This window comes from Ipomoea triloba, chromosome 1 (genome assembly GCF_003576645.1).
Source record: "Ipomoea triloba cultivar NCNSP0323 chromosome 1, ASM357664v1".
NCBI lineage: Eukaryota > Viridiplantae > Streptophyta > Magnoliopsida > Solanales > Convolvulaceae > Ipomoea > Ipomoea triloba.
Genome location: NC_044916.1, coordinates 25275238 through 25291743, shown reverse-complemented (window position 1 = coordinate 25291743; position 16506 = coordinate 25275238). Strand labels below are relative to the sequence as shown.

The window sequence follows — 16506 nt, the reverse complement described above, 5'->3', positions numbered from 1 at the left end:
GAACCAGTTGTCGCCTTCTTCATAGAATCGCCGGAAAACCAGAAGAGATTATGAAAAGCAGCGGCTAGAGAATTGCGGTTCGACAGTACAAGGAATCTGCATTGCTGCGTCGACAGTGGACACCGGAGCTGCACAAGCACTTCGTCGATACTGTAAGTTCTAACGTCAATCCCCTCCTAAACATCTCGTATAGCGAAGTAAACCAGCGAACAGGGGAAAACGATCAGATGAAACAGAAAGAAAATAAAAAACCAGAATACTGCTTTTTTTTTATTTAAGAAATACAAATTCCTCACTTAATGGACAAAAAAATAAAATTTAGCAATTCAAATATTAAAAGCAGTCCAAAAAATCATATACAAAAAAAAAAAAAAACTTAATGTATATGAAATAGATTAATGTTGATCATTAGGCAATACAATCAACCAGGCAGAAATTCATAAAAGCTCTGATACCAAATGTAAGATCATAAATACTGTATAAACATACAGAATGAATCTACGAGAAACTTAACTCGTAGTAGCGGAAGCGTAGATCGCGTTGTTGATATTTCCAGCCATAGTTGATGCCTTGAACGGTAGATCTGCACGGGTGTTAATCGTTTTGTCTCAAACTTAACTCAGAACCCTAGATGGTGTGCTGGTATTTTCTGAGCAGTATGAGTACCATAACTTAAGGTGCTATATAATTGTCTATATGTCCTGCATCCCATCAATGCAAGCTTTATATAGGCATAATAGTGGATTGGACTAAACCTAGATGTTCAATCCAACCTATAACTTAATGGGCCTAGTCCACTTGCATCACATTATTAAGACCCACAATATATAATATATATTGTATTAGGAAAAAGTCTTACATTCTTATATTGAAACTCTCACGCATAACTCATTCTTTTCTTCTTCCTTCTACAATGTAAGGTGTTCTAAAAGTTGTAGTATGCGTGGGATGGAAAGAAGGTTTGGGAAAGGTGAAACTTTCCTGAGATGTCGTTCTCTAAGGATAGCAAATGGGAATTGAATAATGTACGATTAAACACAAGTGCGTAAGAGCCATAGAAAGCTAGGTCTCAAGAGCATTATGAAAGTAACAAGTAATTGTAAAGAAACTATTAAAAGTACTTGTAAAGAAGCAATTAAGTGAATGGAGGGGAACTATGACTAGGTGTTCCTTGATTGGATACAATAGAATGACCTTAAGTATAGGAAGTAGTTTAATGCATTGATCATGATTCTTGGAAGATGTTTCCATTGTCAAGCCACTCTCGTGGTGTAATTGGCCTATCAAGTAGTAAGACTAACATTATCCCAGCAATTGTACTCCCTTTCTAATCTATGTGGATTTCAAATACTAATTTTCATTTATTTTTTCTTGTCCATGTGGATAGCAAACTTGCAGCTGCTGTGTTAAATGTGGGAAGGGAAGGCAAACTGTCCATGTGGTTTGACAATATTGTGTAATGTTAGATTATGTAATGCATGATTTGAATTAAAAGTTGTGTTCGATTTAAATTAAAGTTTTTTTCAAGTTGAATTAAAGTATACTCTCAATTGAAAGTAGAAATGAATAAAGAAGTACATAATTCATCTGTATTTTTTTTTTGTGAGAACATAATCCATCTGTATACTGCTAAAGGAAGTAGGACAATTCCAATGTATACCAAACATATTTACATTAATATATGTTTAGCACATGGTATACCTACAATTGGTCATCTTTTACATGTTCAACTAACATTTCCAACAAAACATGATCAGCACATGTTATACACTTATACCTATAATTAATCATATTTGGCACCCGGTTGCATCCCCATGTGGAAGGGTGTGGGTTCGAGCTTTAGTGGAGGCGCTGTTGTCTCTTTGTGCTTCAATAGGTTGAGAAAATAGTTATGAACAGATACTACATTGTAACAGATGCAGTAGTACTCAAAAAAAACATATTTGACATGTTATACCGGCCTTCCAAACAAAAATAATGACAGCACCGTAATGACAAACATTCTAACATTTTCTAGCCAAATGCACAAAAAAAAAAAAAAAAAAAACACACACAAGGTCATCATAGTTTGATATACAAATGACCACAAAAAAGAATGTCATCACAATCAACCATTTAGTTTGATATACAAAACACCACAAAATGAGGGTCATCACAAATTCTTGCTAAATCCATCCTACTTCTTTCTCAGTTTTTGCTTGGGGTGGAGTTGTTTCCTATTTTTTTTTCTTTGTAGTTGATGTAGTTGCTTCTTGTCTGCTTTGAGTATCAAGTGGGGAGCTTGAGATGTCCTTATAGCCTATTTATCAAGTAGACATATTGTCAAAGGCCTTGTGGTCAAGCGGCATAGCTATGGCCCTTCTAAGTGAGAGGTCACAGGTTCAATGAGGTAGTTGTATTCTATAATAAATATACATAACAAGTGTTAGAAGAATAATAAATATACATAACAAGTGTTAGAAGAATAAGAGGAAAAAAAAAACTACCTCTTTGGATGCCTTGCACCTTCTGTTGTGTCGATGTTGGCCACAAAGTCCAAACTTTTTATTTTCTCCTATTCTTCCAAGTTTAGTTGGCACAAATTCTTTCTCAATAGGATCTTTCCTTCTTTAACTTTTTAGGTCTTCCAGGTTGGGGCTTATATTTGGGAGGCAAGGGTGGTAGTGCTCCTATTTTTCTTCATTGATTTGAAGATGAGATAGGCAGAATAGTTAGTTCATAACTCTTCAAATAAGCCTCCACTGAATAAAATCAGTTTGTATACTCTATAGGATCTTGACCATTTTCAGAAATTGCAGAAGTTGCACGTGCACAAGGAATGTATGTCAAGTCTCATCTTCTACATGAACATGAACAAGTGGTTAGGTGCACCCAAAACAACTTCAAATCTTGTTTTGTAGCTATTAATCATCATTTGACTTATAAGCAATGTAGCCACTTATTTTCTCCTTATTTTGTTCAATAATTTTTACAATCTTTGGATAAATCTTTACAGGATTGTTCCTCATCTGTATCCCTATGATGTTGCATTCTTTTCATAAGATATATTCTTAAACACTCCACCATGCTTACAGTGTGTTTGTCTCTAACTTTCAAGATTGAAGAATTGAAGGACTCACACAAATTGTTCAACATCTCAGACTTAGTACATGACTCAAAGAAAGCTCAACAGAAATTGTGTGGAGACTTTTTACTAACCCACTCAACTGCCTTTAGATTTAGCACTTGCATTGTCTCAATGTGCTGCTTAAATTCTGGTTGTGTAGTGTCTTTGTAAGCTACCTAGAATTTCTTCAATACATAAGCCCCAAATCCATATTTAGTTAAATTCTAGTGAGAATCTCTTACAGAATTTCTATGTGTAATACTTAGAACATCTTTGAATTCCTCCCTATAATACTTAGACTCCCTATAATACAGGTTCTAACCAATAAAAATGAGAAATATTTTTTCTTTATTTAATACTACGTATTTTACTTTTTTACCTCTGAAATTAACACCGTCAACACAACACTAACGGTAGGGATAAAAAACACCACCTGGCTCATAACCGAGGGACTACAAATGGATACGTTCATAACCTAGAGACTGAGTCGTCACTAAGGTTATAACTCATGGACCAAATATGTCATTTTCTCATAATTTAATTCATAAAATAAAATGTAGGTAAAATTATCAAATAGACCTTGAACATTTCACAAAAGATCAATTAAGCTCTTAAACTTTCAAAAAAAAATACAATTAGATCCATAAACTAACGATTTTAGCTCAATCCACCCCATTAGCCGGTTAACCATCAGGTTACTTTCGATAAATGCCTTCGTTACTTAGTAAAAATGTTGATATTTGGCTCACCACATAAGCATAGATAAAAAAAAAATTAAAACTAAAATAATATTATAAAATAAGCCCTAATTTTACTTCACCCATTTTCTCTCTAGCATATTCTTCATCTACTTCTTCTCCCTGTTGTTGTTGTTCTTCTTCTTCTTCTTCTTCTTCTTCTTCTTCTTTCATTTCATTGTTTCATTTCTTCGTTTCTTCTTCTTCTTACTTCTTCTTCTTCTTCTTCTTTCATTTCATTGTTTCACTTCTTCTTCTTCTTCTTCTTCTTCTTCTTCTTCTATCAACTACAGGACACCCAATAAACAATGAGAAGAATAAGATGATGAAGATGAAGAAAAAAAAACCTTGAACTGCTAGTAAAGTGACTGTTTTCGGTGGTGTAACAAAGCCAGCGAGTATGGAGTGACGACAGTGGTGGAGCAACGATCAGGATGTAGTGAAGATAGTGGTGCGACGACGCCGGTGAAATGAATGGGTTGAGTGACGATGGTGATGTGGTGAGGACTGAGTGATTTTTGTTTGTTTTATTGCTAGATAATTTAGGGCTAGATAATTTGGGAAATTAGGAAGACGAAGGAAGCTGATTTTTGTTTCTTTTATTTCAATTTTTTTTACATATGCTTATGTGGCAAGTCAAATTTTTACATTTTTTGCCAAGTTGCCACATATGTGCTTACCGGAAGTAACCTGATGGTTAACCGGCTAATAGGGTGGATTGAACTAAAATCGTGAGTTTATGTATCTAATTGTGCTTTTTGAAAGTTCAATGCCTAATTTTTCGTGAAATATATGACAAATAATAAATACAAGTAAGAATTTTTATTGTGTTTTGCACTTTTTTTTTTTGGATGAACAAGAAAATTTGTAATCACTCTTATGTAATATACTCCGTAGCTCATAAATTAAGAAGATGATTCCCACAGGAAATTGAACTGAAAATCTTGCATTTTGTACTTTTGTTGGTACGATTATTTTGGTTCAGTTACTCATTCTCTTTGCAAATTATTTATTAGTTATACACTTATACTAGGCAAACTCCCATTCTCAATCTCTATTTTATTCTTTTACTTTGATTCTTTGATTTGATGTGATAAACAATGATAAGTTATTTTTATTATCAGAGTTCCAAGAAAAGTGTATACTCGTAAAGTTGTGAATAAAAATTAAAAATTTAAGTAATATTTCTCATCATTTACTAAGATTGCAAATAATAAATTTTACGAGTTTAACTTCTCAATCCTTGTATACTTGCAACGGCCTCACAAAACTTGTGTTATATTTTTGTATTCAATAATAAACACTCCCTCTTTCCCACATAACTTGTGTTATATTTTTATACTCAATAATACAACACTCCCTCTTTCTCTATCTCAACGAAGCTCGACATCGAACCAATCTATTTGCACTATCACATGTTGCAGCTTTTATTTGAATCATCCCTTCACTTACAAAACTTTGACTCAGCTATAAAGCTTATAAACTTATTTTAAGCTGATTTAATTTAATTGGATTATATGTTTATGTCATAAACTTACTTTAAGTTGATTTAATTGGATTATATGTTTGTGCTGTAATTCAAGTATGACATAACTAGCTATAGATTATAGAAAATTAGTCATAACGTGACTGGAATGAAGAAAAAGGATCTGCTTTCATATAAATAAGAACCTTGTCTCCATGATATAACACACAATTAAGGGATAGTAAAAGAGGGCTAATAGATAACATTAACATGGAGAAATTACAAAATTGAAGGTTTCTTGAAACTTAGACTATTTTTTTTCCACGAAGTGTCTTGAATAGATTATAACTATAAGAGACATCTTTTAAGGTCGTACCATATTCAAACTAATCCTCGTTCACACCAGCAAAGCCCAATTAAGGGCAAAGTGTTTGCCATATTAATTTTCCACACAAAAAGAGGTTTGGACTCCAGACTTCTATTAAAGATGAGATGAGAGTATAAAACCACTCACACCAATCAAGCTGATTTCAAACGTAAGTCTAATGAATACTTCAACAGTTCAACACTGCAACATTAAACCCATAACTCTTTGCTGGAAAATGTTAAACAGGCAAATAACATCAATATCCAACATAGAGTGGCTGTCATTAACAGTAATGTAAGAAAATTCAAGTATCCCATCACATATATATGCATACATAGCACATAAAAATAAAAATTCAAAAAATCCATCTACGCTGAGTTTGCTAACAAATACAAAAGCAATCGATGAAAACATAATCACAAATACAAAAGCAATTGATGAAAACATAATCACAAACTAATATGAACGACTACGACTACCACACCTAATTCTACATGCCTCCTAACAAATAAAAATGTATGCAATACCACCTTATAAGTTACTTAACACTACATTGTTGCAATCGGGAATAGAAAAGGAAAAACAAAGCAGATCACCTACCCTGGAATCTGCAGGGGCTCCCAGCCCCCAGACCTTTGTAGTTCACCTGGAAAGTAAGACTAGAGCAAAAGTATGGACACAATACTTGATATTAGCCGATCCTCCTAGCACATCGAACACCGGAGAAGACCATAGCAAATTGAGGACAGTTGAGTTCTAATAAAGAGGGGGCAAGGAGAGCAATATTCTAATGAAATCATCTTTCACATTCCAGAAAGTGTTCTACCTAATCACGTTCAACAAGAGAGATCTTCCAAAAATTATCTCCCAGAAGCTAGTTCAAAAGAAATAAAAGCTCGAACCAAAGTGAGCACTAAATGCCTACCTTGCATCTCTTCCTAATCTGAAATAGTAGCCACTACAGTTTGAGTACATGGTAAGAGTACGAGACACCGAACCTAACACTAGCACGAGAAGAGCTACTTTTCCTAGTATGATGAGGTCTCAAAGCCAGAGAATAAACCTAGAATATTAAATTTGTACGATACTAGCATACAATGAGAAATAAGAGAAAAGGGGAGAGGGCATTCACAGAGAGAAGAAACAGAAAATGGGACTAGAGAGTTATTGAGGAAGAAAGTTACCAATCTGAAGATCATTACAATTCAGACACATTTAAAAGACAAACAAGCCGTTGTTACAATAGAAAGAGTCAAAGTTTTGAAAGAATACGGACACAGATTAGTTCTTGCTTCAGGTCCTTCGGAGATTGAAGAGCATATGCTTCTAAGGTAAATAATAGAGATATTGTTTCGAGGTATAAATTATTCCTCAGATTAAGCAAAAACATTTAACTGAACTCTATAGTGCATGTGGATTGAGCCCAAAGAAAGCTAGCATCAAAGGTTTCAGAAAGGCACAATGGTATCCACAAGATGGGGCAGAATTTAGATAGAAAATGAATGTTAGTATGTGACATTTGATTTTTTTTTTTTTTTTAAATTATCCTACCAAAACAGAGTATAATAAAACAAACCAGTTTTGGAAGTTTTAAAATGAAGCTAAATTTAATGTTTGTGAAGGTGGATAAGGATGGGAAATGAGAAGGCAAATGATTATAACAAAAAAGAAAGGAAATGGTTTGGTTCTTCATGCCTTTTCTTTCTAGTTTAGAAATCATATATGGAGTTGTAAAATAGATCCAGTGTAAAATACACGATGAGTCAATGAACAGATGAGAAACAGGTAATGGAAATTGTAGGAAGTTTATAAAAACGAAATAAGTTAATTAAAGTTAGTAGCAAAGTTCAAAGCAAAACCTTCATAAGTCAAGCATAAGAGTATCAAATTTTATTTGTGGAGGCCTTCTAAAGCCAAGCAGGGTATTCAATCAGGACAAAAGCCTTAGTACTCCCTGCACACAACAGCAGAGATCGATCTGAACCTGTGCCAGAATAATTATGAAGAGCACAGCAAGGAGAAACGAAACCAGCACAATTCAACCACATGTAGGAAGACGTTTTAGAAGAGGTTGATGATAAAGAATAATGAAAAGACCAGAAGCCACATATTATGGCAGGGACAGCATGGTAACAGCTATATGATCCTCATTAACTTTGAATGCATGGCAATGTTGAAGATAAGATTGAAGTCAAAGCCACCAAGGTCAGAACTGATTAAAACACTATGAAAGAAAAGAAAATATCCAGTGAAATCCTAACGGAACCACAGATGAAGAAAAAACTAGTTGGCAACATGCCATCACCAGAACCTATTTAGGTGAAGACAGAGAAAGTGGGCAAACTTAATGGATAATAGCTGCAGGCTTTCCTACAGCATGGACAGGATTCCAGTAAAACCCTAAGCAATCCTCTCTTCAACATTAAAAACCTAATAGATTATAGAGACGAAGCTGAAGGACACCTCAAAAGTGAGACACACCAATATGAATCTAAGTGGCCATTATGAATGCCTGGATCAAGTTTTCAGCAGCATGTTTCTGATCAGGTGTGCCAGATACTAAAGCCATACGATCACCTCGGGAGGATTTGGAATCAGTGATCTCAATAGATGCTCCAGATATCTGGAAGAGAATAAATGCGTAAATAAGAAAATTAAAAGGATTATAGCTGCAATAAAATAAGGTTCCCACTCTATATGTCTGACCAGCAAACATTCAACTTAGAAAGCATAATGTAAAAGGTCCAATTTCAGAAGAAAATAATGCCTCATCCACATAAATGATTTGTTAAATTTTTCCATTCGAAGTTTATTAGGAAAATGGAAACAAACATTATGTCACACATGCATGATTAGGTGAAGTTATCCAAAGTTTAAAAATCAAAACCATTTCGTTAGCTGTGGAAGATTGAGCAAAGAAAATCTGACCCATATAGGAAATAATGAACCTTTTATTTGTGAAATAATTAAAACACTGAAAAGGTGATACTAAATACAGTAAAATATGCACCTTTCGAATGTTGTCCATGTTAGTTCCACGTTTGCCCATAACCTTACCAACAGCATGAGCAGGGATAACGACTTCTAGGGTGGAGGGTGGAGGTAATCTGCTCAAAATACAAGTCACTGTCACACTTGAGAGAGAGAGAGAGGGAGAGAGCACCAAAGAACTATTCCACAAAAATAAAATAAACAAATACCAGAATGTAAGGTATAGTACCTGCCATATAATTTAGGTGAATAGGATGACAACAATCCATGGCTATTGTCTCCAATCTTCCAACACAAACGAGGGTAGGAAAACATGAAAAAAAAAAGATTTAACAAGAAATTAAATTGAGAAGGAAAAATGTGGAACAGATAGTAACATTTTTTATCACTCCTTGAACATAAAGACATTTTAAATGTTTAGCCACTTTTTATAATTTCAGTCATAGGTGCATAAAATTATAGCTAATTTTAATATAATGTTGTGTAGGAAGTAGGAACTCTAAAATCATAGTTAAGGACTACGAAATGGTTAAACTCATCTATACATCAGGAATTCAATTTTCTAAGGAGCAGAAGAAATAAAAAGGAAACTGATGTGAATATCAGATAACCTTTCTCTGTCCACACTGAGTAGCCAATACCATTATATGACCGCATAGTATAAAATCCTCTGAGTTCAACTTAATATGATCTAGATTTTCCCCAACAAATTTTATACTCCTTTTTACACACAAAATATGGTACTAATCAACACCAATCATTCTTCAATTCGTCCATGTACATTTTGCTGCTTGCCCTTTTTCTTTTAGGCCTTCTTTAAGGATGGAATATGGACTAACTAAAAGGAAACTAGTACAACCAAGGATCAAATAATCAAAGAATCAAATATAAATAGAACTAAGAACGCCTTGATATTCGGATATTCCATGATTTAACAATGAGTGAAATAGAAAAGAATTCAGAAAATGCAGGTGGCATACCGATAGCAATCCATGTCCATAAACGCTGTTTGAAGAAAGCATCCCAACACCAGCCCCAGCCCCAGTTTCAGTACTTTGCTCATATCTCAAAGAAGTTACTTGAGGAATACTGGATAAAACTGAAGGCACTGAAAGATGAGCCCCACCAGTGTGTAAAATATCAGCACCAGAAGAAGAATTATGCCCACCTTCTCGGTCTTTGAGAATATCATCTCTGAGCCTCAGCACAATTTGGATAAGTGCATCCCTAACATTGCTGACTTCCCCAACCACCTAAATATGCAACTTGAGCATCAACATACTGATAAAGATTCACAATAAGCAAGAAGTCAAATAGAAAATAAATTAACCAAATGCAAACCTCAACAAGTTCATCACTTGCATCTGCACACCTGGGTTTCTTGCCTTTTGAGATCCGTACCTCAGCTTTAGTTCTTTTTCGAATTTCACTTATGATTGAACCACTTTTACCAATAAGGCACCCAATAACTTTAGACGGGACAAGAAGACATATAGTTACAGTGTCTTCATCCTCATCATTTATCTTTCCTTGCAGCAATAGCACAGCTTCAACTGCCATTGACTTAAGATCATCCACTGACTGCACAAGGCCATACATGGGAGTGGTTAAACCAAATGGAAGAAGATAATGTTGATGTAAAAATAAATAAAATCATAGAGTAGGTCAGTAGGATGAAGTAGATGATGGAACATAGAAGATTTGACATAACAGTTATGCTGTATGAGCATGGGATTAGCAAATATCTTGAGGATATGGTCCTATGGACCCCAAAAGAAACACTTTTAAGAAGAACATAGGTCACATGGGGGAGAGTGCATGGTAAATTTTGTTTTTGGTGCAATCCTTGCATCAAATGGAAAGTGAGAACTGCTCTCCTATGAACAAAATACTTACAAAAGGATTCCAAATAGAAGAATTTTCTTCCACCTTCACTAATTTTAAGATAAATTAACTGATATAGGAAAAAATGGAATGGGATGGACAAAAATAGGCAAAACTACTTAGGCTAGTCAAACTTTCCCTAAAATTTCATCATGGTGGTGAAAATTTAAAAATTAGGCCCAAATGCATTTACCACATGCATTTGAGGGAAAAGTTCGACTAAAGTGCATTAGCACCAAAGTAGTTTTGCCATTTTTCGTCCAAGTTATTTGTCTCCATCTTATCCCATTTTTGCCAATTTCAGTCAATTCCCCCTAATTTTAAAAGGCAGTAAGGAAGATATCCTATATTATGCAATATGGAAGACAATACCTCCTGAGAGATCACAGTGATGATACACTCATCCCGTTCAGCTCTACCATCACCAACCTCAACTTGAGCACCACTAGCCTGCCTTATGCTTTTGATTGAGTTTCCACCCTTGCCAATAACACGCCCAACATTGTGGGATGGGCATAATAATCTGATCCTCAACTCCTCGGTTCGAGATGCACCAGTCTGACCCGAAACAACAGGAAGAGCAGATGAGTAAACTGGCCACGTGCTCCCTGCATCCAGATAACCTGGAAACTCTTGTACATGTGGACCTAAAACAGAGGAAACAGGCCTGGTAGGGACAATAGGATCTACGCCTGGGTAAATGCCAGCAGCTGGATATATAGGAGCATCTGACGGTATAATAATACTTGCAGGGATTTCCGGAATAGTGGTATCAAGAGGAATATCTTCTTTAGGTGCAAACTTGTAAATGATTGCAGATACTGCAAAGAGTGCTTTCTTTACAGCTTCTGACTCACCAGAAATCTAGGCACAAATACAAAGCACATCATGAATCATCCATAAACAACCGAAGCACAGTTTCTAATTTTCTATAAATAGCAATTTTAATTATTTGAAAGAAGGAAATTAAACAGAACAAAACAAATTTAAAATTAACAAACAAAAAAAAATTGAAAATGTAGCCTCAAGATTCAAAAGACATCTTAAAAGACTTCAAAGTGCATATAAAGCAGAAACTATTTATTACAGTGAATAATACTAACCAGCACAAAATTATCGAACTCCAATGCACAAGAATGGTTTGGATCACTGGCATCCTTTGCAGTTACCCTGATGTGTGTCCCTGTCTTGCCTCTCAGCTTCTTTATGGTTACCCCAGATTTCCCAATGATATTTGCACTCTGGCTAGAAGGAACAAGAAGCTGACAATCCTCCCTGTCCTTCCACCTCCTGTCAGATTCCCCAAGTGAAGCAATAGAATTAGCAATTGCTGCATGCATCTTAAGAAGAGCATCCTGTGCAGCACAAAGCGGCCTATAATCACTCAATTCCTTGTCAATCTCAACATCTTCCTTCTCTCTTACATAGCAGTAAATGAGTATAACCCTATCCTTAGCACCCGGAAATGGGTCCACCACCTTGACCCTTGCACCGGTTTCTTGTCTAATGGAATTTATGACTTTCCCACTCTTTCCAATAACACTTCCTATAACAATACCGGGGCATAAAATCCTGTAGACAACCAGCTCAGCATCACCCTTGTCATCTCTCTCTATCCTCCTTCTCTGATTCTTGTAGTCCCCATCATCCCTGCGGAATCGCTTCCCAGTCTCGCCCATCTAGCAGTACAGAATTTCCCAACTAATCACAAATAAAGAGCTCAACATATGTCAGTCAAACAGAAAAAAAAAAAAAAACAAAAATTTATTATTACAAACCCCTCATGCAGTAGAAACAATCAATAACATTTAATTTAAAATTTGAAAAAAAAAAAAAAAAACCAAACAAACAAACAAACAAACAAACAAAATTAAACCTTGAATCCTTTAATTTGTTCAATTTTAAAAAGTTTAGCTCCACCATACACCGAACCCCAACAGTTTCATCAGTCCGTATTATAGTTCACTTTTCCCACTCCTTCGTTATTAAGAAACATCAATCTTAGCCAAATATTCAAGGCCCTCTCAATCACAAGCAAATAGTAAACAATAAAAGCACGTCAATGTACACGCAGAACGGCAATATTACATACAGGGAGGAGAGAACTGAATCTACCCCAAAACCACAATCTTTACACACGTGCGCTGCTACTTGCATATAATGAAAAACGTAGAACATAAGTCAGCTGATAAACGCAGAAACACTGAGAATAGCAGAAAACCCACCCCAGAACAAACCTCAGCATGAAGTTGGGGAAATTGACCGATTACAAACACTTCAAAATCAAAGAACAGAAGAATCGTACCTCAATCGAAGTGAAGCCTAGAGTTATGGCGTAATCTCAATGTTGATGCGTACGTGCATAGGTCGTTAGGTCAATGCGCTGGTGGAATGTCGGGTCGGGGCGGACGGCACGTATGAATGTATATGATGTTTGATGTATCTCCTAGTCCCAGTTAAGAAAGAAATCAATACGAGAGAGTGTTTAAGGAAATCGTTATATTCTCAAAAAAATAAAAGGAAATCGTTATATTCCACGTTACCTATGAATCTTTAATAATACTCCGTACATACTTATCTATCTATCTACTATACTACTGAGAACCAAAGAGAGTTAGGCATAAAATGAGGAAAAAAAATGATGGTCAAATCATTTAATCAAATGGATAGTTCAGATAAATTATTTAATTAAATAAATGGTTAAGATAATTCAGATTAATATTATTAATAGAGAAACTCTTCGTCTCCGGCCACGTTCTGTTTTTTTAATAATTTTAATTTCAATTTTAATTTTAAATTATTATTTTATATTCACAGAGAACGGAAGAGGCGTTGGAACGCGGTATGCTGCTACTAATGACAACTGTCAGGCAGAAGCATCGGTGGCTTCCGAGACTCAGACCAAGCCATTGTTATAGAATGAATATGTTGCTTAATTTGTCCTAATAAAGCATAACTTACTTGGTAAAACATGATTTTGATGTGTCTGAGTTAGGCATTGTTAGAATGATGAATCATATAATATGATTTCATATGTGTTTAAGTAGGATATATGTTCATTCCATGAACTAAATGTGCTATAAAAGTGTTTCTAAGTATACTACGTTTTCAAATTGGTAAAAATGCACAATAAAATGTTGAAAAGTGCACGGTATAATGTTAGAAAGTGCGAGTTGAAAAAAAAATTATTATAAAAACCCCATTGTGATTTTTTTTTCCTCCTTGATTTATAACCATTAGATTAGGTGTCATATGGATAGTTGTGGTTGGTTCTTAATTTTCTCATAATAACATGTTCTTATCTTCCCGTGCGGACGGTGCGGTCATGTCACCACCAGGTATGCAAGAATGCACCACCACGTGTTTAGAAATGTAACAGGTGTGGTAAATTTGTGCATTTCACCCCTGGTGCATTTATGAATACGTTGTTGTTTGCATACCTAATGGTGCATGACCGCACGTCTTAGGGTTGTGATGCATTTGTACATTTTCACCCTAGTGGCGCATTTTTTAATACGTTGTGGTACATTTATGCATATCTAATGGTAAAATTTGTACGACCGTACAAGAAGCTTGCCCGCATTTAAACAAGTGTGTGTGTGTAATATATATATATATATATATATATATATATATATATATGAAATAAATAATGTCATTCATTCAAATCCAAGTACAAAGCATCACATATAAACTGAGGGTAAGTAGTCCACTTCTTGTGAATTGGCATACAATCGGACTGAACTAATAAGTGACCAGTATGCCGAAAATTATATCATGGACTATGTTCTACTTTGCATGGTGAACCATAGTCCAAAACGATATCATTTGGTATTAAATGTCAATCAGAGTATCATGTTTAATAACATCATCATGTATCATGTTTTTAATATTTGTTCTATATGGTCATAAACCTAAATCTTAATGTACATAAACATTAAACTATACATCATATATATGTATTTCCATTTACTCCACAATATGGTCATAATGTTGCTTCTTTATGTTCACAAAAATAAAGCTTGATGTTCATAAACATTACACTGCATGCGCATTATTCTATATGATCATAAATCTAAATCTTAAATCTTATTATTATCTATAAAAACATAATAAGTGTGAATGAAAGTTATACCCTTCATTTATGTCCGTTTTTCCGTTAATTTTTTTTATACATTATGTTATAATGGTTGTACTATATAATATTTTGAACAAATATACCCATACCGTTATAACTTCCGTTATCTTTTCCACTATTATTATTATGCACATGCATCCACCATATATATATTTTCTTATATTTTTCAATATAATAATAATCTATACACATTATATATTGAATTTATATGTTAGTTACTTTTTAAAATATAAATATCAAATTTATAAAAATGTTTTACATTGTTATTATTATTATTATTATTATTATTATTATTATTATAATTTAGACATCTCAAATTTAAATTAAATAAATTTAAAATTGTAATATAAACATTACAATAACGTAATTCCTTTATCTACTATCTACTATACTAATAAAGTTATGCCTATAATGGGCAGAAAAATGACGGTCAAATTATTAAATCAAATGGATGGTTCAAATTGTTTAAATTTATATTTTTCCTTGAGATTTCCTAATTTATCCTTAATTGTATGATTATCCGTTAAGTTTTCCGTTAAATATTATCTTCTCCGTTAATATTCCGTTAATTTTTAACTTACCCATTAATTTCTATAAGAAATGTCTTCGGTTCGAACCTCATCCCAATCAAAGTTGGCATATTGTTGAACATATACTACAAATAAGTTAGACTATATTATTCAAAAGTAAGTACTCCACTTTATTACTCTTATTAAATTAAATAAATTAGTAGTTACATGTGCAAAATGGATGTATATGATGAAACTGGACATATTGCAGTATCAGTATTCGGACTACTTGCAAAGTTATTGTTGTTACTATCAAGTAAACAAGTTATGAAACTAGAACAAACTGTACTACTCATTAACCTTCTACAAATATAATAAATATTAATATTTTGTTTAAATACTTTCACGTGAGAATGTACGACACAAATCTCACAGCACATGAAACATATAGGGGAAAAAACTACCACTGTCAAATATCAATAGGTGCTTGCAAGATTAAGAGTTTATTGTATAACTAAGATCCAATCGTATACACAACAAGGTAGACCCACAACTTCTTACACTATAATCTCATTGCATGATGTTGCCCTCTATGCTATCACCAGTAACACAATTGAACATGACACACTACCAATACAAAATAAGAGGATATGTACTGAAGATTAAGACAATGACAAAGCTACCCAAAAGAGAATTAAGAAGATTTAGTGAAATTTCAACCACATTTAGACTATTATTTTTAGAATAAGTGTTTAGACAGTCATTTTTACAAAGTTGCAGACAATTATTTTAGTGATAATTATAATCAATCTTGACTATATTATCTTTTTTTGAAAATTGACTATATTATCTTGCATTCATAAACTTAGAACTACATATTTAAATAAGCAAATTCATTATTTAATTACCTATGCATGAACAACTTTAATATAATCTTCCATTGATATACTTTAAAGCACTTATTTAAAAATAAACATTGAGTATTATCCCAATCGCGCAATGCACATGAAAAATTAGTATACATATAGACCTCAACATGAGTGTCATTTAAAAGATTTTAATTAAATTATTTAATGATATATATTTTTATACATTAATGTGATTTGTACAAAAATAAAAAGAGAAACACAAATAAAAGTAAAAACTAGTATACATAAATGTGATTTGGCCACTATTAGCTGTTTGACTTGATTAAACAATCAATATAACAACTTATTGCTCCAAAATACTAAAATTCAAAAAATTACATTTTCAACTCGTTCAAGAGGTTGTTTACTACAAAGAAAGCTTAGGGTTGTTTACTAACTTG

At 33.8% G+C, this 16506-nt stretch overlaps 1 protein-coding gene across 4 annotated transcripts; it reads right to left on the bottom strand.

Annotated features, from left to right (window-relative positions):
- Positions 1-5937: 5937 nt before the first annotated feature.
- Positions 5938-13014, bottom strand: LOC116024368 (KH domain-containing protein At4g18375). Of its 4 annotated transcripts, XM_031265278.1 has the most exons (9): positions 12856-13014; positions 11654-12251; positions 10923-11414; positions 10008-10247; positions 9835-9919; positions 9647-9765; positions 8896-8951; positions 8686-8782; positions 5938-8298 (listed from the first exon to the last, which is right to left on the bottom strand). In XM_031265278.1, exons 2-9 carry the CDS (start codon positions 12227-12229, stop codon positions 8167-8169), a joined length of 1797 nt encoding a protein of 598 aa, XP_031121138.1. In that variant the 5' UTR covers positions 12230-12251; positions 12856-13014; the 3' UTR covers positions 5938-8166. The 4 variants fall into 4 exon arrangements, with proteins under 4 accessions (XP_031121138.1, XP_031121123.1, XP_031121128.1 ...); XM_031265263.1 differs by having other exon boundaries at positions 9647-9919; XM_031265268.1 differs by having other exon boundaries at positions 9647-9919; positions 12776-13010.
- Between the last annotated feature and the right edge of the window lie 3492 nt (positions 13015-16506).

Excerpts from the sequence above, each read along its gene's own strand:
- LOC116024368 (XM_031265263.1), bottom strand. The coding sequence starts at position 12,229 with ATGGGCGAGACTGGGAAGCGATTCCGCAGGGATGATGGGGACTACAAG. Across the intron at positions 8,952-9,646 it reads ATGGACATGGATTGCTATCG|ATTGGAGACAATAGCCATGG; the intron begins GTATGCCACCTG and ends TTGTGTTGGAAG. Across the intron at positions 8,299-8,685 it reads ACATGGACAACATTCGAAAG|ATATCTGGAGCATCTATTGA; the intron begins GTGCATATTTTA and ends ATTCTCTTCCAG.